The sequence below is a fragment of the Telopea speciosissima genome, chromosome 9, assembly GCF_018873765.1.
Source record: "Telopea speciosissima isolate NSW1024214 ecotype Mountain lineage chromosome 9, Tspe_v1, whole genome shotgun sequence".
Taxonomy (NCBI): Eukaryota; Viridiplantae; Streptophyta; class Magnoliopsida; order Proteales; family Proteaceae; genus Telopea; species Telopea speciosissima.
Window position 1 is genome coordinate 50,178,913 of NC_057924.1, and position 25,403 is coordinate 50,204,315.

General features: G+C 38.5%; 1 protein-coding gene and 1 pseudogene across 1 annotated transcript; both read left to right on the top strand.

Moving 5' to 3' along the window:
• Positions 1-1,957: 1,957 nt before the first annotated feature.
• On the top strand, positions 1,958-4,305 carry LOC122641101 (annotated as a pseudogene).
• A 15,548-nt stretch (positions 4,306-19,853) lies between these two features.
• On the top strand, positions 19,854-21,092 carry LOC122639020 (phospholipase A1-Igamma3, chloroplastic-like). The gene has a single exon (XM_043831856.1). The coding sequence runs from the start codon at positions 19,854-19,856 to the stop codon at positions 21,090-21,092; it is 1,239 nt and encodes a 412-aa protein (XP_043687791.1).
• Positions 21,093-25,403: the final 4,311 nt, after the last annotated feature.

Sequence of the window (25,403 nt, forward strand, 5' to 3'; positions counted from 1 at the left end):
TGCCATTTATAAGTTCTCCTTAAAATCTCTTTTGTTTAAAGGTGAAGAAGGGGTGGGACTGATGGGAAGATGAGACCTACCTATTGGTGGGGTTTAATTGGTATGTACATATTGAGGTAAAATTACTTTTCTCATGATGAGTAAAGATGTAAATAGAGAATCCAAAATCTGAATTTGATTTGCATCTGTATTCATTTAGGGGCATCCCTATTCTTCTAGAAATATTGAAAAAAAAATTCGAATATTCTGATAAAAATTCGTTCAAAATTTTTTTTTAATATTTAATAATAAAAAATTAAATAACTAATGAACTTAAGGGTTTTTTAAGATTCAACAAGTTCTAGAATATGAGGAAAAGATAATCATGATCTAAGAGATATGGATTGAGAGTGAATTGTATCCGCAACGGGGAGGAAGGTCCGAGTTTCACAAGGTAGAGATATAAACGTATTCGGCCAAGGAATATCTGGATCTGATCATATCCGATCCGTATCCAAGCCGAATCCGATCCGTTGACATCCCTAATGATGAGTAATCTAAGTCTAACTAATTTGGTGGGATTTTGAATAAGAGGGTGGGATTTTGAAGTGAAAGAGAAAACATTTAATGATGTTCCCTAAGCTTCTGTAAGTTCACTACCCCAGGATAACCATACAAGGTTGGGGCCGGGTTTTGAAGTGCCACAGTAGCATTTTCCCAACCCAATTCTCCCACCCCACCTAAGTCCCCTCTAAATAAATGAGGCCTAATTGATCTATAAAAATCAAACCAAAGTCAATAGCTATTGTTCTGATTCTTTCGGGCCCTTATCGATTTTAGACTCTTAATGGTCCATTATTGGTCTATTATTAGTTTTTCATATATAAAAATGACACAAATAATTGTAAAAAATATCAATTTTTACGGGTTTTTATGGTTTCGGTCCATTCGCTTGATTTTGATCGGTCCTATTGGTTTAGAACAAAACTGCACCAAGAGTTTTTCCTAAAATCAAAACCAAAACCGAATCAACGAGTTTGGTTCAGTCTTTTTTTATTTTCTGGCTCAATCCGATCAATCTTTTCAGTTTGATCTCGAATTTGACACCCCTAATTATTTCACCTGGGTGTAGTATCCACACTTGAGGCTCTAAGTAGTGGAAAAAATTTTGCTGCTATGTCCATAGCAGGAATGTTCCTGCTCCAATGCTAGCAGCCAAGGACATGGAATAACTCACTTCCCCTTTGGATTCATAAATACCCTCTTAAGTTTTAATATTTTCTAAAATACCCCTTAAGATTTCATTTCCTTGGCTGCTAACCTTGTAGCAGGAACATTAGCAAAATTTCAATCGTAAGTAGTAGAGAGTGAGAAGAAACAACAAAATCAAGAAGAACAAGTATCATCATAGATCAACTCAACCATCAGGAGAGAGTGATCTACAAACAGCTGTCGTGTCCAAGGGAAACTCTTTAAAATAAAAGGCCACTCATTTCTAACCCTTTCAAAAACTGTTTTTTTTTTTCTCTCCGAGATCAAATGGGTTTTGGAGTTCAAATTCCCTACCCCAGTCAAACCAGTTGGCAAATTTAATTTTCTCCCCATAAAATATAGGATATATTGAACGCTTCAATTTGTTTTATTTTAGTGATTCCCAAGGGTCCACTTCTACATACCTGCATCAGTAGATCCTCCACCATACAAAGTAGTGTAGACCTCTTTTTTTTTCTTTTTTTGGGGGGGGGGGGGGAGGAAGGAACAAGAAATTTAATCGTTGGCTTGTAGGATAGAAAATGAGAACTTCAAGTTCAAACCCTCCCATCTCCTCATATAAATCTCTCCTCCTCTCCTTATCTCTTCAGTTTTGTAAGGATAACCTTCATCTCTCCAAGCTCCCCTTCTAACCTCTCCAGAGGTTCCAAATTCTAACCTAAATCCATTCTCAAACTATTCCTAGCTCTTCCATTGTATAGTTATGATGGCTATAACATCCAACATCCAACAACTTCTTCCTAGCTCCTTTGATTCCCCTGTGAATCGATGTCTCGCAATCCATGCCCATCAGAAGGCTACACTTGAGCCCTATAAGCATCAAGCACTCTCGAACCTCCTCCAGCTCCACTTAGAGACCCCTCACCATCCGAGCATAGATTGAAATTCCATACAAAGTTACAATCAAACGACACCAGAATCACCTAAGGAAGATATATCTTCAAGATGGCACGAGATCCATGTTTCGTTCGATTGGAATAACCTTCTAGATCCTCTACATCCTTGTCTCCGACGAGAGATTATCAAATATGGCGAATTTGCTCAGGCCACACATGATGCTTTCAACTTCGATTCCTTGTCGGCGTATTGTGGGAGCTGCATGTATGATCCCCGAAAGTTTTTCGACAAATTAGGGCTTACTAAGAATGGTTACATTGTAAGCAAGTACATCTATGCCATGTCACACATTGATGTGCCACGATGGCTCGAGTGGACCCACCTGATGGACAAATGGAGCAAGGATTCCAATTGGATGGGGTTTGTGGGTTTTAGCAATAATGAAGAGTCGCGTAGGATTGGAAGACGTGACATCGTCGTGGCTTGGCGAGGCACCTTGTCACCTTGTGAATGGTATGAGGATCTACAATTGGATTTGATACCAATTGGACATGGAGATGTGAAAGTTGAGCATGGCTTCCATGACATCTACACATCTAAGAGTGAGTCCACTAGGTACAACAAGTCAAGTGCCTCAGAGCAAGTGATGAAACAAGTAACTAAACTAGTTAGCCTCTATAGATCAAGAGGTGAAGAAGTGAGCCTCACTATCACTGGCCATAGCTTAGGTGGTGCCTTAGCTCTCCTCAATGCTTATGAAGCTGCCAAAGCCATTCCTGATCTCCCTATCTGTGTCATCTCCTTCGGTGCGCCGAGAGTCGGTAACAAAGCCTTTAAAGAGAAGCTTCATGAAATGGGAGTAAAGACATTACGTATTGTAGTGAAGCAGGATATAGTCCCTTTGATGCCTTGGATACAAGAATGGCTCTACACCCATGTGGGAACTGAATTGAAACTTGATGTACAAGCGTCGCCTTACTTAAAGAAGGGATTCAATTTGAACGGGTTCCACAGTTTGGAGACATATCTTCATCTTGTTGATGGTTTTCGGCATAGCAGTTCGGAATTCCGGCGATTCACTCGGAGGGACTTGACATTGGTGAACAAAGCTTGTGGGATGTTGGTGGATAAGCTAAAAATACCCAAGTGCTGGTCTCAATTACCCAATAAAGGATTACTTCCTAACTCTTATGGGAAATGGGTTTGGCCTAAGAGAGACCTTGAAGACATACCTTCAGCTGGAGAAGACATTTCTTCATTGCCCGAAGTTTCTAATACCCACACTCATATTGATATGCATAATTTTTTATGATGAGACTGAAGACTTTGTGTTTGCTTCATGAATGTCAATATTAAGTATTCATTTTTCCCAAAATTTTTATATAAATTTTTGTAGGAACTGGTTAAAGTGGACATGGAGGAGATAGAGGATGATTTATTAGTTAGTTAATTGAAGGAGAATGAATTATTCTTCAAGAATTACACATTAAAGATACTAATATGTTATGGGAAGTAGTGTGGGTGAAGTCTTTTTTTCTTTTTTATTTGGGAGGGTACGTGGGTCAAGGTCAAATTTGATATATAATTAAAGACAGCCCATGCACAGCTCAATCCCTTAAACCCTTAGGAAAGACAAATGGACAAATACGATTTGTTGAATGGGAAGAGGACAACATGTCTTGGTCAAGTATGAAATTTTCCATCCTTCAAAGTTATATGCTGACTTATGTGTTGTTGTAAGGGATGATGTAGAAACCTTTTTATTTTAGTTTTCTGAATATGAAATTTTCTGTCTTGATTCTATATTATGGTATATCTATGCATTGCACATTTTCTCTTGTATTTTCAATACCCTTGAATTATTCTAAGATTTGTTCTTTTGATTTCATTTTTTCTCCCTTAGTAGTGAAGGAAAACTTTCGTCTTTTTCTTTATATTTTATGATACTTTAAAACATTAAAATAATTAAACTCATACTCAGTACATAAGTAGAGAAGAGTGTAACTATGTGCGACTAAAATTAGGATCCTATTTGACTTGCCATAAGGCAAATATGGCCAATGGGAGTCGACGTGTCGTGGGGATTGATTTCGCAGCTCTGTCCGGGAGATGATTGGGGTTTCTATATATGTTAAGGAGTCATACATGTCTACCCCTCTCGAGGGAGAGAGTTGGCTCACGATGGAAAAGCAGTGGTCTTCCCAGATCTCTAGGTAAATTCAAAGTTACATGTTGTGAAGTTTTTACACATCCAGTCCTGCCCGGTCGGAGGCGGGTCTGTTTCTATTTAGATCATTCACACTTATACTATTTATTAACTAGCATACAACATAAAGCGATAAATCTAATCATAATCTAGGTGATATATATAGACACACACACCAAACCTGGGCATATAGTATAATTGCCCAGACTACCTACATACCCTCTCTAGGGGATCATGTTGAAAATAGTTCAAGAGCATTCTGAAAATAGTTGTATGTTATTCTATGCATGGTAACATACTGAAAATAAATAACATAAACCTACATACTTGGTTTGGAAGCCTGAAAATATAGGAAATACCTTGATTATGAACCTATGGTAAAAGATCCCTTTTTGGCCTTCTTTGTCAGTAAAGTGAAGCACATTGAAAATTAGGCTTCAACCTATCAGGAGTTATCTCACTTTAGTGATTTGAGGGAATCTGTTGACAATGACCATGTGTCTAATGAGATTCCTTAGAAAGATTTCTTTTGAGATCAGGGTTAGTAACTAGGGTGTATATTTTCATTTAGGCAATACAGTGGCATATGTAAGATAGTTATTTAAATGTTTTGAAAAGTTTTTGTTTGTACTATCTGATGGCACAAGTATCAGAGGTAAATTGTATTGGAAATCAAGTAGAAATGTCTCAGAAGTGAGAGACCTATATTAAATGTTTGGAAGGGCATTCTTCGATTGTATCTCCTTTGGTGGGTACGACCAACCTATGTTTGCGAGTGAAAAAATTAAGTTTCTACAAGGAGATACACCCACTCAACCTTTTCTTGTTCACACGTACACTAACTCAAGCTCTGTTAGTTGCGTTTATATCTTCTGGCAATGGGAAAAATCCCATCTTGGTATTGGCTTATTAGCCCTTTTCAGTAAATGGACCATCGGAGTTTAATCATGAGTAGACAGGATCTAGACTCTAATAAGATGAAAATATGAGGGATCATGTTTTAGAATTAGAATCAAAATTGACCAATTAGACTTATAATCGATTTTAACTGATCCTGATCAACCCCAATTTTATGCATGCCGAGTCTTGTAATTGATCTGATCCTCTTACCTTCTAATATCCTTTTACTTTCACAAAAAATCAAAGTCAAATTTGCACCCTTCAAGGATCAAACTTTTAATGGAGGGTGTTTATGGAGCGAATTTGAAGCGGATACATGATCAGTATCTGAATTCATTTCTTATTAACATATCCTCTGTTTGAATTCGATCCAATATCCGATGGATATTTCTATTGATCAGTATCTGAGTTTGTATCCACCAAGAAGTTAGATATCCAAATTCTATCTAATTATATATTTAAAAATCTACGAATATACATAAAATTAGCATAAAAATAATGAATATTTCTTTTTTGGTAAAAATAAACATACAATATATAATGCATATATGGACTAAATTCTTAAATAACTCCAGAAAGTATTAAGTTATAATCGAAGCAGATACATCAATATTCAAATCTGATCCAATTATTATTTGGATATCAAAATCTATCCAATTCGTATCCAATATCCGCTTATCTAAATAAATATTTGAATAAATGATGACGTAGGGGGTTGCACTATCATGGATGCTTCTAGCTTTTGTAATCTCCAAAGAAGACTCTCTTAGACTAATGGAGCTTTGTTCGTCTTCAAAGAAGGCTCTTGGGAGAAGTAGTTCAATGATCTTGGACCAAGAGAATCTTTGGGAGAAAGGTGCCACATCATCAAACCCTAAGGATATGAAGAGTTCACATCATCTTCTTTGCTTCCACATCATCTTTTCACTGGGGTAGTTGAAATCATTACCAAGTAGGATATTACATCATCTTCCACTATAAAGCTTTTCACATATCAAACCCTAAAATCTCCTACGATATCTCAGCCGTCGATTCCAATTGAGCTTCAATGGATGAGATTAAACATTTACATTGCATAATAAAGACTAAGAAATGTTAGTCATGGGCTTGCTTTACATTAAGTGGTCTTGGGCTAGACTTGAGCTTGAATAGGGTCCGATCTTCTAACAATTATTTAGTGGTCCAGGTGACCTTGGTACAGGCCTGCATCAAGGTGTGTCTCGTTGTGATTTATGTTGTAAATGCCAAGAATCTATTTATCACATTTTTCTAGAATGTGAGTTTGCTACCCATGTGTGGTCTATTGTTCTCTCCCTTTTTTTTTTTATCAGAGATGGGCTGGTTTTCCTTCCATTGAGGAGTTGTTTTCATGGCGGAAGAGGAAAAAAGCCGGTATTGTGCTTCCAAAAAGTTGGTCAGCTTTGGTTATTCTTGTGTCGTATCAACTTTGGATGGAACGGAATAGACGGAGATTTGAGAATAAGCATCGTAATCCTTCATCTAGTGTCAAATTGATTCTTAAGGATTTAAAAGATGTGTCATCAGTAGTTCCAATACAAATTTCTTCTGTGGCGGATTTATTGCTTTCAAGGAAATTATTGTAAATATAACTAGACAGCCAGTAGGAAGATTATTGAAGTCATTTGGCAGCCACCTCTCTAGGGTTGGCCGGGTTAAGCTAAATATTGATGGTTGCTCACTAGATAACCCATGTCAGTCAGGAGCTGGCGGAATTTTGAGAAGTTGCAATGGGAGTACACGGTTTTGTTTTGCATATTATATTGAGGTTGGTAACAACTTCATAGCAGAGTTCGAAGGCTTTTTCAACGGTCTTCATCATGCTCTTTTGATGAAGATAGTTAAACTGTGGATTGAAAGCGACTCTACTTCATTGGTAAGTTGTGTGAAAAATAATTCAATTCCATGGAGTTTTCAACAGAGATGGCGTTTCTACAATAGTTATTTGGCGGAGATTTTTTGTAAGATAACTCATTGCTTTAGAGAAACAAATGTTGTAGTGGACATTTTAGCCAAGCAAGCAGCAGCAACAAGGACCTCAATTATTTGGGGTGCGGCTCCTCAATGTGTCCTCAATGATATAAGATGGGATGCCCAACTAAGACCTAGATATAGGTTTTCTAGGTGAATTTGTTTGGTTGTTCAATTTGTTAGTTGGAGATTTTTCCCTATAGATGGCCATGCCGAAGGTGGGAAAGGATCTACAATGATTTGTTTCAAACATTCTCTGTATTTATTTATTTTTTTTTTAAATATTAATGCAAAACTTTGTTGACCTTTAGTAAAAAGAGAGAGAGAGATGTAAGACCATTGCCTTTTCATTTACATATCTAATATAATATCTAAATTTTTTTTTTATTTTCATGGTAGGCGGTTGAGAGGCTTTCATTCGGAGGGAGAAGCATTAGGAATACATTGGTGGCGCAGGGTAGTATTACTTTTGTTTTGGTATTGGCCTACTTGCCTTCTATTTGAGAGGAACAAGCCCAAATACCAACAGTTTGATCCGCCCATCCTTGATCAACCCCAATCACACCGACAACTTGAGCTCGAGGTTCCTTCTGTTGACCAAGATGAGCCATCCCAGTAACTTGGGATTTTCTCCTAGACGAATTCGAAATCAAACGAACAGTGTGAGTCTCCTCCTCTAGACCAAATTAAACAGTTTATCTTAGAAGGCACTGTATTTCATGTGATGCCAGACGAATAAATAAAACAGTTTGCAGAAGATGAGTTAACTAGCAAAGATGTCATCACTAGCCAGACCATATAAAGAAGCTATTTTAGGTTTTATCTGCCCCTTCATTTCCTCCATTTCATCTCACAAGGGGTCGAAAATGACCACCCTACCCCCCTACCCGAACACACTGCTCAAGTGGGGTCCACTCCCTCCTACTAGATTTTTGATAGAACCCCTATTACATGAAATGGAGAAAATAAAAAGGCAAATAAATGGAGACGATAATTTTCTGTGCCCCTTCAACGCTTAAACTACTGCTCATCATGTCTCAAGAAATTTTTTTTAATCCAATCTGTAGGAATCAATAGAAAAGGAAAATCCTGTGGATGATTGCCATAGTTTGAAAAAGTAAGAAACAGGTGATTGATTAGAGGTTTGGATATCTAGCGAGGTTTGAGCAGAACATGTGTTCTTTATTCCTTTTTTTTGTTGGTGTTTTTCAAGAAGCTAACCTTAATTTACTTTTTAGGACTACTACTCATTATGTCTCAATTTGCACTTTTTATTGTTATCAGTTCTCAAATAGTGAAATGTTGGTCAATTCTGGTGGTATGAACCTTGGCGGTCTATTGATAGCCGGTCCAGTGCTTTGACATGTTAAATTTACAATTCACCGGTTATTGATAACGTGAATAGATAGCATCAGTTCTTGAAATCTCTCTTCTAATTCAAAATCGTGGTGTAATATATATCTCTCAGAATCTCATTTTTTGAGGTGTGGTTTAGCGTATGTTTCACGTCCGAAAGTTTCTACCTGTTTGAATCTTTAGAGGCACTCAGAATGATCTATTAAGAAAACAATACCCAGAATGGCGATTTGTAGAAGAAAAACGAAAAACAGAGAAGACAAATAACACACAACACCAGAAATAAATGTGGTTAATCCCCAAGATGGGAAGCGACATCCACGGTCGAGCAATAGAACAAATTTCACTATCCTTTGGAAAGTTATAAAACCTCTCTTACAGCCCTCTCAGAGATAAGAGCATTATATAGAGAAACCCTAACCCGAGAAAATACAAAAATGCCCATGGACCCAAAAATTACCAAACCAGACAAGATTGGACCAAAACATAACATATATCCCAAAATATACCATTTTGAAGATCTCGACAAGCCCAACATAACACATAGCCTCTGGCAATGACGAACGCCATTTTTTTGCATTCCGAGATCGTTTCGAGACCGAAATGGCCCTTCGAAGATCTCATCTGCACATTTTGGACCAAAATCAGGATTCACTAATAACATGACCAAGATGGGGACACCATCTAAGTGAAATCTGAGATCTCTCTCCTAAGTTGTCACAAGAACAACAAGATCTTTGGCGAAACGTTCATGCATTGTGAAGTTCAGTGAAACGAATATCTTTGCAGGAGAAAGTGAACTTAGAAAACCAATGTACCATAATCAAGCATTTTTTTTTTTTTTTGGCAAATTTATTGCACCACCATTAGTTGTAGCTCATATGGAAGCACTTTGTTTACTGGGTACACAGATGGTGCAATCAGGGTTTTGCGAATCGATCGCTATTAAGAACTTTCGTCATCAGAAGTTAAGACTTTGGCTATTCCATTTTGGCTCTAGCATTTCAGTTATATTTTGAGTAACACTCAACGTGCAGGAAGAACGATGAATCTTTTTTTTTCTTTCAGTTTTAGTTTGTTTTTTGGTTGAATCTTGGCTCAATACTAGTGGATTCATGGCCATGAAGCAGACCCCAAAGTAGAGGCAATGTGAAATCTCCCATCCCTTTCCGATTAGGTTTCAATTATTCTTATGTTCTCAGCAATATAAAGTCAGCATTTTATCTGTGTTAACAATGGGAATCATCAATGTGCTTCATCCTTGAATAATTACCAATGTTTTTAGTCTAGACTTCCTGGCTCTGCAATATCGTTTAATGTGGGATATGAAAGATTGCTTCCCAGTTGTTATAATATTTCATTATATTCGAAAGATATGCCCAACAAGGAATCAACTGTCCATTTTTTGGGAGAATATCAAGGAGAAAGGTTGTCTATAATTGATTGGACTTGAAACCGGATCTGGTGGCATTTTCTTAAAGTGTTCGAAAGGTTTTTGAAAATATATTATGTATTAAAATTTATTTTCTCAAACTTTTGAAAATATTTTTCCTTTTCATTCGATCAAGGTTATAGAATTTTTAAATGGCAACTCCAATTCATGAGGACTTGACAGAATTTAACACATGCCCTATAGTGAACCATGCGATGTTGTATAGTGGGGGACTCATCCATAAATATACTACTTTCTTTAGGAGTTTTAGTTGCAATTACTTATTGTTGGGTATTTCGGTAAATTTTCTGTATAGGGTTTTTGCTATAAATCTATACGGAGAGTTCTTTCTCTAAATTGAAAATCTGAAAAAGGTGTGAGAAACAAGCGACTGTAACCCTATTCTCCATTGATAGTAAAACAGATCTCATCTCACCGTAAACGTAGGCAACCTTGCCGAACCACATAAATTCTTGTGCGCATTGTGTGATTGTGTTTGCGATTTCCATTCTTCTCTACATGGTGTTAAGTTTTTTTACACTTATCATATATGTATTGGTAAATATTGCATTATGAATATAATATTTGATACATCGCTTGATGAGTTATTTCCCAATGGGGTTCTACTCCTTCACGATTTAGATTCACTCTTTATGACAAAAATTTATTAGTTGACATGTATTCTTTAGAGAATGTAAATTATTTTGGAATGTCTAGGCATTAGATATGATCTGATGTCATATGGATATGGATCCTGATTCCATTGGCTTTGATGTACAAGTGGGATTGTTGATGGATATATGTCCATTAAAGTGGGCCCACTACGATGACTAGATTTGGACAGGCAAATTTGAAATTTGAATTAAAATACTCGCGTCCCCTTTTCAAGGGATTTGATCCTTAACCACTTTGGGTGGTTAAATGAACCTAGTCGGGATTAGAGAATGATAGAGTTTGTACAGTTTGGGAGACTACCACCTCCTTCCCTTGTTGATAGGATTAAAACCCCTTTATGGGCATTTAATCGCAATACTCTCATAAGATGAGGAAAAATAATCTCTCCTTTTTTCTCACATATCCACAAGACAAAGGATTCACACTTCATTTTCTCTGATATAACTTGAAGAAGGAACATTTTCTTCGTCATTGTGGGAACGTAACAAAAAGCCAATAGACTATCGTGGAGGATGAACTTGTTGCTTGAAGGGCTAAGTCCACGTGGAGGCTTCATGATAATGAAGTTATAGGTAACCTTCATCTCCCTCCATTAATGGCCATTAATGGATGATAACGAATGGTCTTCTCACCGATAGGATGATCCTTTGTCAGTTCTATCAAACTCCACATGGACCTCAACCTCCCAAATCCTAACTCTCTAGTCTGGCATTCCCCTCTTACCTTGACAATGCTTCATGTGTTCAAACTTGAAAGCCAAAAATTTAGAAGATGTTTCCCATTTATAAGTTTTCTTTCCCCAAAATCTCTCTCCCCCACTAAAAAATATTACCAAAATGCCACCGATAGCCAAAATAAACCCAACAGCATGGCCCAAGCCCAAGCCCAAGCCCAGGCATTAAGTGCAATCATAGTACATTACGTTAAGGGTTTCAGACTGTTTTTTTTTTCTTGCTAAAATGTCAGCAAGTATATATTAAATGAAAGAAGTAATGTACAAGAGACTACTCCGGAGAAACAACACAAGGCTTGATCAGCCAGAGAAACAACACTCAAAAGGCATTAGCCTCACAACACCTTAGCAGAAGCGATAGTACGGTCTGCCCGATGTTTCCCAACTAATCGAATGGGCAATGAAACTTGGAGAATCATTCCACTTCTCCGAGGTGTTAGATCTCGCTGCCCGAGTTGCAAGAGCATCCGCTGGGACATTTCCTTCTCTGTAATAGTGAGTAATACGCCATTGTATGGTTCTAAGGTAAACATCTACAGTCCACCAATGTTGAAGAAACTCCCAAGGGAGGTTAGACGTTAGAATACCAGTGACCACTGTGGCTAAATCACATTCCACCCAAAGCCTCTCCATCTGAAGATCTTGCGCTTCTTTTATACCTAAGAAGAAAGCTACCATCTCAGCTTGGTAGTTCGTTCCAACACCTTGAAAAATGGAGAAGCACCTGCTTGTTATGCCCAAGTGATTCCTAATAATTCCCCCTGCACCTGAATAACATGGGTTCCCAATGGAGGATCCATCGATGTTCAATTTCCACCATCCCAACGGAGGAGGTGTCCAACGCACCTCAAGGGCCCTTTTCAGTTTAGGCGCAGTCGTGGCTACCTTAAATAATTTGGCCAGCATGAGATCATTTACTGAGTTAATTTGAATTCCCTTGATGGTTGAGCAGTCCGAGATCGCATTGATGCACCTTTGGATGACTTGCCTTGGAGAGCTACGCTTGTTGTCATACCTTCTTGTGTTGCGTTCAAACCAGATCTGTTGACAAACAATAATCAGGAGGGGTTTCCAAATGTCAACCACCCATACTACTTTTGCTTTCCTTCGCCACCACGAGAACAAGAGCTCAATAGAGGGGAAGCCAACCCAATTTTCGTTAAACATGCTTAACACCTCATTCCAGATCTGGTTCGAAAAGTTGCAGTTGAGGAAGATGTGGTTACTTGAATCTTCTTCAGCCCAACAAAGCTCACATCTGGACACCAAAGGAACCACTCTTCGACAGACATTCTCATCTGTGGATAGAGCCTTGTGTACTAACCTCCAACCAAACAAGGTGCTGCGTGGGTGAAGATGCTTTAGCCAAACAGCCCAAGTCCAATCCTGTTTGGTTGCTTTGTGCCTCAACTTCTCCCAGGCAGAGCGAACTGAGAAAGAGCCTGATTTGGTGTGTGCCCTAACACGTGTGTCCTCCCTACCTGATGGAATAATTTCTAGGCTTTGAATCTTATTGAGTATGCCTTGAAGCAATTGATCTTCCACCTGTGGGATCACCCAGCTGTCCTCCTCTATAAAATCAGACACCATGGCTATGAGATTGCTAGGAATTTGGGCTGGAAGGAGCTGTTCTTCGATGCTTTGGTTGTCCATCCATCTATCATACCAAAACCGAATGGATTCTCCATTACCAACCACCCAATGTTCTGCGGCTTGAACGAACCCCCACACTTTTTTTAGACCTATTAGCAAAGTAGAAGAGTTCACATAAATCTTCAAAGAGCCTTCCTTATTGACCAATCTTCCTCGAAGAAATTCTGTTAAGCTTGAGTTCCCACTTCTGATTGACCAGGCGAATTTAGCTAAGAGAGCTAAGTTGACCTCCCTGAGCCGCCTTATACCCAATCCCCCTTCATGCTTCGGTTGACATAGGGCGTCCCACCTAACTGTGATGGCTTTGCTCTTATCAGATTCCCCTGACCAAATAAAATCCTGAATCCATCTCTCCATGCTAGCAATTGCACTCGCTGACCAATAGTAAACAGAGAGATTGTGGATTGGTATGCTTCCCATCACCGATCTAACTAATTCCACTCGCCCTGCCAAAGAAAGGAGGTGACCCTTCCAAGAGGAAAGCTTTTTCTTGAAGTGATCAAGGAGGGGAAGTACATTGGCTTTAGTAACACGACCCTTGATCAGATCCACTCCCTAGTACCTTGTAGGAAAGTTGCAGGAAGGAATTTGTAGCACTGACAATAGCCTTTCCTTTCTAGCCGCCGCCACCCGACCCAAGAAAACTTTGCTTTTCGCAAGGTTAATATGCTGCCCTGAGACATTACCATATTCTTCTAGAAACTGCTTGATCTTCTTCACCCCTTTCAGATCTGCCCTCATAAAAATGAAAAGGTCGTCAGCATATAATAGATGTGTGGGTGGAGATACCTGACGTGGGCCTAGGAGAGGTGTAATCTTCCCCATGTTACAAAGCTTTTTGATGCCACGACAGAGCACTTCTTCTGATAGAATAAACAGAAGAGGGGAGAGGGAGTCTCCCTAACGTAGTCCTCTTTCAACACTGAAGAAACCAACTGGCCCTCCATTGATCAACATCGAGATTTTAGTAGAGAGCATGATTTGCTACACTAAAAAAATCCACAACTCTGAGAAGCCGAAAGCCCTGAGGACACCAAACAGGAATTCTCATTCTAAGGTATCAAAGGCCTTCTGAATGTCCATCTTTAGTGCTAGCCCTCCTCCCCTACACTTAGCATGCATGAGATTAGTCAGTTCCGAGGCGACTCCACTGTTGTCATGTATCACTTTGCCTTGCTGGAAGGCCCCTTGCTCTGCCAAAATTAACTTATGAAGAATGGAGACAATCTGGAGGCCAAAATTTAGGAATTAATTTAAACAACAAATTCCCTAGGTAGACTGGCCAGTATTGACCCACTTTGTTGGCGTTCTCCACCTTGGGAATGAGGCTGATAAAATTACTATTAATTCCTTTTGTGACCACTCCTTCTCTGAAAAATTTTTGCACGCCACGGCAAACATCAGGACCAACAATTTCCCAGCAGACCTTGTAAAAAGTGTCGGGGAAGCCATCTGGACCTGGGGCACTATAGGGGTCTAGATCAAGGACAGCTACTTTGATTTCGCTCTCAGAAGGCACACGAACTAGAGCTTCATTATCTCTCTCTGAGACCAGCCTAGAGATAACATCAAGCAAATCATCATGTCGCTGAATGGTGCCTTGCTTGAAGAAGCTTTCAAAGTGGCTCGCAAAGCACTCCCCTATCTCTTTGGCATTAGTGAGGGTCCTTCCATCATCTAATTTAACCTCCCTGATAGTGTTCATAGATCTCCTGATTTTGGCTGAGAGGTGAAAATATTTTGTGCACCTATCTCCAAGTTTGATGCGCTTTTCGCAAGACTTTTCACTCCATAGTTTTTCCTGGAGCAGCACTGCTTTGTCGTATTCTTTTCTAGCATCCATCTCCTTGTTGAAGTTATCATCAGAAATGCCTTCCACTTCAATCAGGGATTGAATTTCTTCCAAGCTAGCCTTGGTCCTGGTGACCTCATGGTCTATGTGGGGAAAAACTTTCCTAGCCCATTCTCAGAGAGAGGGCCCTTCATACTTTTAAGCTTTGTAGCAACCACATATAGAGGAGATCGCCGAAATGGCTCAGCCCAAACTCTTTGAACAATAGTTTTGAATTCTTCATGCTCAACCCAAAACCATTGAAACCTGAACGACATATTTGAAGGGCGTTGAACAACATCACAACTAACAAGAATTGGAGCATGATCAGAAGGACCCCTCACCAACACCTATTGCCTGCAACCAGCATATTGTTGCCACCACGCGTCATTGCATAGACTCTGGTCAAGGACAGCTCTGACGTTCCCCACCTGCCTATTATTAGACCAGGTATATTTAACCCCAGCAGAGGGGATGACTAAAAGTGAGCAAGTGTCTATCATGGCTACAAATTCCTCGGCCGAACTCAGACTGAAGCAACCCGGCCCAATCTTGTCTAAAGCAAACAAGTAGGAGTTTCAGACTGTCGATTTGGTTCAGTTTTAGTCAATCTTATCAGTTTTTGGCATATATTGGATCAGATGGATACTTAATTAGTCTACAACAACAAACTCAGACTTATCCCAACTTAATGGGGTCGGCCACGTGGATCCAACTAAACAAAGTAGGGAAAACTAAGGTCTAAATAAGAAAAGGGTAATTTACACATACCACCCCAGAGGTTTGACAAAAGGATGATTTTACCCCCAAGTTTTGGAAAATTCTGCGTACCCCCCCTGAGGTTTACAAATAGTAACAAATAAACCCATTCCGTCAGTTTATGACTAACACTATTAAAATCAAAAGGTAAAGTGACAAAAATGCCCCTTCAAGAAAAAAAAAAAAAACCTGCAATGTAACAGTTATCCCCATCGATTGCTCCATCTATGGCTTCTAATGGAACATCTCGATTCCTTTTGTCTTTTTCTTTTACTTCTTAATCAAAAAGAACAAAATTTCATCTAGGTCTTCGTCTCCTGCAAATATATCAAGAAAAGAGTTCCAACTGCTTATCCATTGATCGGTTGCAATACCTCCAAATTTGTCAAATTTGGCAGCCATGGGAGTGATTTCGTTTTGCATCCTGAAACATCCAAATATTTCAAACTTGGAGGAAACTCTGGGAGATCCATCTCTAAGTCCATATGAGACATTCCTTTACTACAAGAATATATAGACAATTCCTGGACCCTTGAAAAACTTTCAGCACTTAAGTTTCGAGGTTTTTTAGATACCGTATTGTACTAGGTAACAGTGTTTCAGAGAAGTCAATGTATAGCTCCATTAAGGCCTCCAAGCGGCCCAAGGTTTCTGGCAACTGGCTGATTCTTGCATCTCTAATGTCAAGTATTTTGAGAGATCTCAACTTAAAAATGCTGGTTGGGAGATGCATTCGACTCGTACAACCCCTCATCTTCAATTTGATTGACCTCGTAAGATGACCAATGGATGCGTCAATTGTAGCCAAATTTTCACAATGTTCAAGAATTAATTCCTCCAAATTTATATTTGCTGACAAGTCTGGAGTTCATGATAGTTTAGAACACCAACTCAAGTTTAGAACTTGAGTTTCTGCCATCTGCATAACAGAACAACAACTTATCATCAAATATTAATTGATGTTTAAAAGTATTCTATGATTGATCGCAACAAATAAAAGAGAGAGAGTTCTTAGAGACCTTGATATAGTGGATGGAGCAATCGATGGGGATACCTATAACTCATCTTCCCCAATCGATTTGGGGAAGATGAGTTGCAGGGTTTTTTTTTTTTCTCTTGAATGGGCATTTTTATCACTTTACCTTTTGATTTTAACAGTATTAGTCATAAACTGACGGAATGGGTTTATTTGTTACCGTTTGTAAACCTCAGGGGGGTACGCAGAATTTTTCAAAACTGGGGGGTAAAATCATCCTTTCGTCAAACCGCAGGGGTGGTATGTGTAAATTACCCATAAGAAAAAGGGGGATGAAGAGATGGGAAAAGAGGGATGGAGAATGAGATGAGAAATGAAAAACGGAAAATGATAGATGAAAGATGGAAAATAGCAACAAATGAAAGATGAAAGTAAATTAAAGTAAGAGGAAGGAGGCACAACACAACCAGTTAGGAGAATCTCAGCTAAATTGGGTTTGCAACATGGAACATAATCCTCCAACAGGCTCTATTCGAGGTCATACTTGGTACCTAGCAATGCATGTCCTTCCTTACAACTCCTCCTATGGTAATTTTAGGCCTGCTCCTAGTTCTTTTAGCTCCTTCAACCGGAATCATATCAATCCTCCTTACTAGGGCATCCCTAGGCGGCTAGGCCTCCGTTGAACATGATTGTACCATCTCAAACGACTCTCTCAGAGCTTGTCATTGATCAAGACAACTCTCAAATTAGCTCTAATACGAGCATTTTGTACTTCATCCTTCCTAGTTTTTCTGCACATCTATCTTAATATCCTCATCTATGGTACACATAACTTCTCAATATGACACTTCTTGACTGCTAACATTCAACCCCATACATCATTGTCAATCATATAACAGTCCTATAGAATATAAATTGAGAAATCGATAGTAAATCAGTCTATAAATTCCAACATAAATCGATAGATTTCGGCCCAATCAGTTTTTGATCCGTTGTCGATTTCTCTTAATGGTCCCGTATTGGTCTATTATTAGTTTTTTATAGAAACAAAAAATTTAGGGTTTTTTACAATTACCATCCCCAAAAACTTTGATATCTACTATTACCCCCCTAAAAACTTTCAAATAACTATTACCCTCCTCTATTGCATACTAATAACTAACTGACCCCCACGGTTACATTTTCGTAACGGAGAAGATTAGTCGTGATAGTGTGCCATTGTCACGGGTTTTCTAGGACCAAAATACCCTTTTGGGATGGTAATTGTAAAAAAAAACCCCACCCCATCACCGTCCCTTCTCCTCCTCTTTCTCCGTCTTCTTCTTCCTCCTCACCAACCCCAAACCTTGTTTTCTCCACTTAAAGGGGGGGGGGTTTGTTTTCTACCCCTTTGCTTTAAGGATTTGAACGAATCGAGATTCAATTTCACCAGAGAAAACAGAGTCCCAAATATTTGATGAAATCACTATGAAATGAAATAGCCTTCTGCCTAGTATCGGACATGGTATTAAAAATATGCAGAGCTGCTATTGAAGGAGGGATCTTCTGCTAAGTGATCTGAGACGTCGTTTCAGATGCTGTAATGGCGATTCGGAATTTCGGATATGACAGCCAGTGCTACTTGGCTTGAAGGGTTGGGGGGGCGGGGGCGAACTGGCAATTAAGAGTTCAGAGTTCAGGCAAGGAGGGATAGCCGGAGTGCACATTTTTTTAGCTATTAAGCTCCACAAGGACCGGTGCGAGATACACCATCAGAGATTCAGAGATAAATACAATGTAATAGGCAAGGTTCGAGTTTGGATCCATTGTAAAACTATTAACAGAAATGAAGATCTCTGCTCTTTTTCTAAGATTGATTACTTGAAATTCCCGATAAAAAAAATTCCCCTGTTCCAACCCCCATCGCTCCAACTCGATTCAGCTTCTAATTATTTTTTTTAGATTTTTAATTCCATCAGGATGAAGGCGTTCATAACAAAGGCGACATGGCCAGTTGACCACAGCTTACTGTATCTATTGCAGCTGGAGACTTGAAGGGGAAACGCCTCGCACGTACTTTATTTTTTGTTTTACTGCAAAACTTCGCCGGCAAAGGAATAACAGCACATAATCACGGCTATTTTGATCAGAAACCCGACTAATTTCGCCCGGCACAGATGGAATTCACTGGGACTTCATGCATTTCAGCATTGACCGGTCCATTGCGTTCCCTTTCTAATTTTTCCATTTCATTTTTTCTTGGAGAAAACAAGGTTTGGGGTTACTGAGGAGGAAGAAGAAGAAGGAGAAGAAAGACGAGAAGGACAAGGGACGGTGATGGGGTGGGGGTTATTTTACAATTACCACCTCGAAAGGGCATTTTGGTCTTAGAAAATTCGTGATAACGGCACACTGTCACGACTAATTCTCTCCGTTATGAAAATGTAGCGGTGGGGTCAGTTAGTTATTAGCATGCAACAGGAGAGGATAATAGTTATTTAAAAGTTTTTAGGGGGATAATAATAGATATCAAAGTTTTTAGAATGGTAGTTGTAAAAAATTTATTGAAAAATATAGATTTTTGTCGGAATGAAACCAAATCAAACCAAGAGTTCTTCTAAAATCAAAACCAAAAGCAAACTGGACAATGAGTTTGGTTGGGCCAGTTTTGATGAATGTAGTTTTATTTTTCCGAGGTTTGGGCCACTAGCAAATGGGTTTTGGACCCAAATTGCCTAACCAGTTGGCAACTTCAGTTTTTTCCCCCCATAAAATATAGGCTATATTGAATGCTTTAATGTGTTTTAGCTTAGTGATTCGCACGCATGTCCTGCTACATACCTTCATCAGTAGATCCTCCACCATACAAACGTATACAAAGTAGTCTTGACCTTACAATGTCTTGGTCTTTCTTTATTTTTTCTTTATTATTTTTAAATTTTTATTTTATTTTTTATTAACTGAGTTGCAGGATAGAAAATGACAACTTGAAGTTCAAACCCCTTCCACCTTATATAAATCTTTCATCCTCTCATAACTCTTCTCTCCAAGCTCCCTTCCTAACTTCTCCAGAGGTTTCAAAAACAGCCTAAATCCATTCCCCTATTCCTCTCTCTTCCGTTGTATACTTATGAAGCCTCCTTTGATTCCCCTTTGAATCGATGTCTTGCAATTCATGTCCATCAGAAGGTCACAGTGCTTGAGCCCCATATGCATCAATCTTCACTCTCCAGCCTCCTCCAGCTCCACATAGAGATCCCTAACCATCCTTGCATGGATTTGAATTCCCTACAAAGTTACAATCAAACGAATCCAGAATCACCAAAGGAAGATACATCTTCAAGATGGCGCGAAATTCATGGTTCGTCGGATTGGAATAATCTTCTAGACCCTCTACACCCTTGGCTCCGACGAGAGATCATCAAATATGGTGAATTTGCTCAAGCCACATACGATGCTTTCGACTTCGATTCCTTATCGGAGTATTGTGGGAGTTGCATGTACAATCGTCGAAAGATTTTCGACAAATTAAGGCTTACTAAGAATGGGTACATAGTAAACAAGTACATCTATGCCATGTCACACATTGATGTGCCCCGATGGCTCGAATGGACCCACCTGACGGACACATGGAGCAAGGATTCCAATTGGATGGGGTTTGTGGGTTTTAGCAATGATGACGAGTCACATAGGATTGGAAGACGTGACATTGTCGTGGCTTGGCGTGGGACCATTTCAGCCTGTGAATGGTATAAAGATCTTGAATTGGATTTGATACCAATTGAAGATGGAGATGTGAAGGTTGAGCATGGCTTCCATGACATTTACACATCTAAGAGGGAGTCCACTAGTTACAACAAGTCAAGTGCCTCAGAGCAAGTGATGAAACAAGTAACTAGACTAGTTAGCCTCTATAAAACAAGAGGTGATCAAGAAGTGAGTCTCACCATCACTGGCCATAGTTTAGGTGGTGCCTTAGCTCTCCTCAATGCTTATGAAGCTGCCAAAGCCATTCCTGATCTTCCTATCTGTGTCATCTCCTTCGGAGGACCAAAAGTCGGTAACAACGCCTTTAAAGAGAAGCTTCGCGAAATGGGAGTAAAGACATTACGCGTTGTAGTAAAGCAAGATAAAGTCCCTCTGATGCCTGGGATACCAGGATGGCAATATACCCATGTCGGAACTGAATTGAAACTTGATGTTCAAGTGTCGCCTTACTTAAAGAAGGGATTCGATTTGATAGGGTTCCATAGCTTAGAGACATATCTCCATCTTGTAGATGGTTTTCGAAGTAGCACTTCGGAATTCCGGTCAGACAGTCGGAGGGACTTGGCATTGGTGAACAAATATTGTGGAATGTTGGTGGATGAGCTAAAAATACCCAAGTGCTGGTCTCAATCTCTCAACAAAGGATTAGTTCTTAACTCTTATGGGAAATGGGTTAGGCCTAGGAGAGACCCTGAAGACATACCTTCAACTGAACTAAGGTATTTACTACGCAATGACACATAGGAATTGTTTATTATTATCTTATTTTTTTCCCTGTTTCTTGAAAGAATGAAGAAAAATATTATAATGCATCTTGGCATTGGATACATCAATAAGATTATAAATTATTTGATACCTTGAGGGAAAAGGGATGTCAATAATCCCTTTAATAAATAATTTCAGAGCATCATCGTCTATTCAATTCCATCTCAATATTAAGTATGGGAGAAAGAATGCTAACCGGTGTTATGTCTGGGTGTGTACCTGTGTCCAGATATAGCCAGCACGAAAAGACCGATGTTACCCCTGATCCTTTCTGCCTTTTCAACGGACAGCTAACGCCAGTCTTTTCGCATTGGACTGTGTCTAGGCACAGGAACATTCCTAAGCACAGCACCGGTTTGCGTTCTTTTTCCCATTAAGTATTTATTTTTCGCAAATTTTGGAAGATTGGCCGGCCAAAGTGACTTTGGAGAGGTTATAGGAGTTATTAGTTATATTTAGTTAGAATCATCAACATGAACGAGCACTCACGCAAGGAAATAAAGTCAACTCGATGTAGAGCATAGTTCATTAGTTCGTTATGAACAATGAAGTATTCTTTAAGATACTTAACGCATACAATGGACAGTAGTGTGTGGGGGTGAAGGGTTTTTTTATTTTTAAATTGGGAGGGTATGTAGGTGAAGATGTAATTGGAGATATCATTAAAGACAGCCCATGCCCAGCTCAACCCTTGAATCCTTAGGAGCGATAAATGAAAAAATATTACTAGTTGAATGGGAAGAGGATAACATGTCTTGGTCAAGTATGAAATTTTCTGCCTTGATTCTATATTATGGTACATCTTGCATTGCACATTTTCACCTGTATTTTTAATAACCTTGAGTTGTTCGAAGATTTTCTTAACCCTAAAAAAAAAATATATATATATATATATATATATATATATAGAATTATTCAAAGATTCTTATAAGAAAAAAAAAATTATTTAAAGATTTTGTATTTTTCTATTCATTCTTTCTCCCCTTCTATTGAAGGAAATGATTTTCTTTTTTTCTTTATACTTTATGATTTTAAAATTTTAAAATTAATTAAACTCAAACTTAGTAACACCGAGTTTTGTCTTGTAAGAAACTGAGGCAGGATCGTCCTATCGTTAGGGATGATCATTCAAGAACCAATAATGGAGGGAGGTGGAGACGGGTTACCTTTAAACTCTCGGTCATGATGCCTCTATGTGGTCTTAGCCCTTCAAGCAATCAATTCTTCCCATCAAACAGCAAATCAGTTCTCTGTCCGTTCTCACGGAGACGGAATCACCTTCTTCCAAAAAGAATTGGAGAAGAAAAATTTTATTTCTAGATCATTGGTTTTGTTTTATATTTAATTAATTGTACCAAGCCTGATGTCACTTTAGATGTTTTGAGTCAATATATTCACAATCCATGTACAGAGCATTGGTGTGCCATTGACAGGTTACTAAGAGATATCTGAAGGATACGATAAATTATGGTCGATCTTCATTATAGCAGTATCGTGACGGTGTCAGAAGGTTATTGTGATGCTAATTGGATTTTAGATATAGGGAAATCATTAACAAGTAGTGGATATATATTCACACTAGGTGGCGGAGCAATTTTTTGAAAATCAGTAAAACAATTGTGGTATAGGATCTATCATGGAAGTAGAATTTGTAGCTTTGAAAAAGCAGGAACTGAAGCTGAATGGTTCAGAAATTTGATGACAAATATTTCATTGTGGCCAAAATTGCTGCCTTCTATATCATGTCACTATGATAGTCAGGCAACGATAGCAAAAGTTAAAAGTAGAGAATACAATGGAAAAAAGGAGGCACTGCCATTTAAAATGTAATCTTGTATGGCAATATACAAATGAAAAGACGATAGCTATCAACTCTGTGAAATCAGAAAGCAATCTAGTGGATATGTTCACAAAACTTATGCCTACAAAGATTATCAATGAATCATCTAAAGGAATGAGCTTAAGGTTTGTGTCATAAGTCATGTGATGGATTGACACCCAACCTATGTTAAGAGGAATATTCATGAATTAGGATCAAATGGTAAAAATGAAATCACTGGATGATCTGTCTAGTACAAATAGATGTTTGCTCATTCTTGTTAGATGGGAAAGTAATGTCATCATAATGAAAGAATTATTGAGCATAAACTCTTAATCAAGCCGGATCTCATGAAATGTAGGGATGTGTTAACTATGGTACACACTATAGACTGACGTAAGCGGATGTAAAGAGGTGAGGCCACCTACCGATGATAGTTTTAAATGCAAACTTTTTAAATATCCATGAAACCAAGATAGGAGACAAGGCCAATAGAAAATATTCATTGTTATAAAAGGGATGTCTTGAAGATCAATTGATAGGACATAGATGGTGAGCTAGTCGGCTGTACAAATGAGGAAAGATTCAAGGGATTTTTATTCAATCGAGCGCATAGTGCTACGCGAACGGCCATGTGTGCACTGGCTCCATTGTGCACACATGATCGTGTGGCCCAAGCCTCATTACGCAGATAAAGGTCCAGTTCAAGAGGTCCGACTTCACCCAAACTCGAGAGTAGTTCATCAAACCAAGTATAGGTTTAAGTCTAAAAGACATCTGCAGTGATGTATCCTATTATGTTTAATATACTCATTATATGTCTTGTTCTATCATTATTTTGAATTTTGTGGAAGAATTGTTGGATTTTATGTGGTTGTAAAATTCAAAATCATTCTTTTCATTTCCCCTTTTTTTTCTTGTGAGTGGATTAGTAGAGTTGTTAAATTAACCAAAGTAATTAAGGGGCAAAAGCAAGAGAACCAAGGGAACTTTTTTTAGTCCCACATTGCTCACAAACAAGAGTGACAACGATCTTATAAGCATTAATGGAACTAATAAGGGATGCGGGTTCAAAAGGAAAGTATCCCTCCTTGGAGATGTCCGGGATGCCTTCCACACACGCGTAGGCATGAGCCAGGCCGAGGTCGGGGTCAAGTTCGGGTTCGGGTGTGTGTGTGTGTGTGCAATAGAATGTCTGAAATTTGGCAGATTTTGAACAACATATATTGTTTGTGCATTCTTTACTGTTTTCATACTCAAAACTCTTTCTTCATTCTAAGTGTGTCTTTCAAAACTCTTGAATTATGTTTGTCTTCATTCTAAGTGTTCAAATGCTTCTGTATCAGTGTATGCGTATTAGTATTTTGAGTCTCCTTATAGCAGTATCCAAATCAGTATAGAGAGTATAGCTTTTGGGCTCCCTGTGTATTCACATTGAGATGCATCTTATGTGATTAGGGAGTTGTTTTATCTTGGAGGTATAAACGCATTACCAACCCAGTTTACACATTTTAGGGCATTTAAAGACCTCAAGAAGAGTATTGTTCGGATAAGATTCAACTCAACTATCAATTTTTTCAACACAACAAGAGATATACTTCGGTGTTGTGCATTTCTACATCAATCAGTGGTGCTGTGCATTTCCACACCAACCAATACAAAAGGATATATCGGCCATATATTACTGCAACTACTCCACAACAAATAAGTCATATATTTATTGTCTATTGTACTGATTTACATGCTGGACAAACTAGCATGGCAGAACCCTAGGCATTTTGCATAATGACCTATGGCTAAACCATTCCTTTTCCTTCATCATTTGTTCCTGTTTCTAAAATTATCTTTCTTCAGTTTAGGTTTCAAAATTTTTTAATTTTTTTATAAACTATATTTTTGGCTTAAACCGTTTTATCTTCTAAATCCGAGATTTCATGTTTAGTTTTCCTGAATTTTCTCATTGTTCCAAGCAACCTTAGGCTCTGTGACTTCATCATGTTGGAAGTGAAGTGAAGGAAAGGGAAATGAAATTAAAACAAGAATACATTGGAACCTAATTTGATCATTACCGAATTAATTAAATTTTTTTTTTTTCCTTGGTTAAAACAACAATGATTGTATAAGTAACTCAAAAACTTTTCTTTTCTAACAAAATTTCTTGGATTTAAATAAGAAAATAAAGGATCCATTTAGAAATGTTTAATTAGTATATTGGGTAAAATTTCAAGTCAGTTATAATCATGATTTCAAATAATTTCACTCTTTTTTAAATTAATTCCAAACCCCCCCCCCCCTCTTCTTGCAACCAGACAGCCTTGAGATTTAGTATTCAAGCAAGATTTTTTACCTGGATTCCCGACTCCAAAATCAATTTTTTATTTTTAATATGTAGTCCCCAACTGAGCTACCCTCTTGGAGTTACAATCTGGGACAGAACTCAAAGCGATCATAGTGTTCCAAACATTTCTTGG

What these genes read in the sequence shown, in the direction of transcription:
- LOC122639020 (XM_043831856.1), top strand. Translation starts at nt 19,854, where the DNA reads ATGGATTTGAATTCCCTACAAAGTTACAATCAAACGAATCCAGAATCA.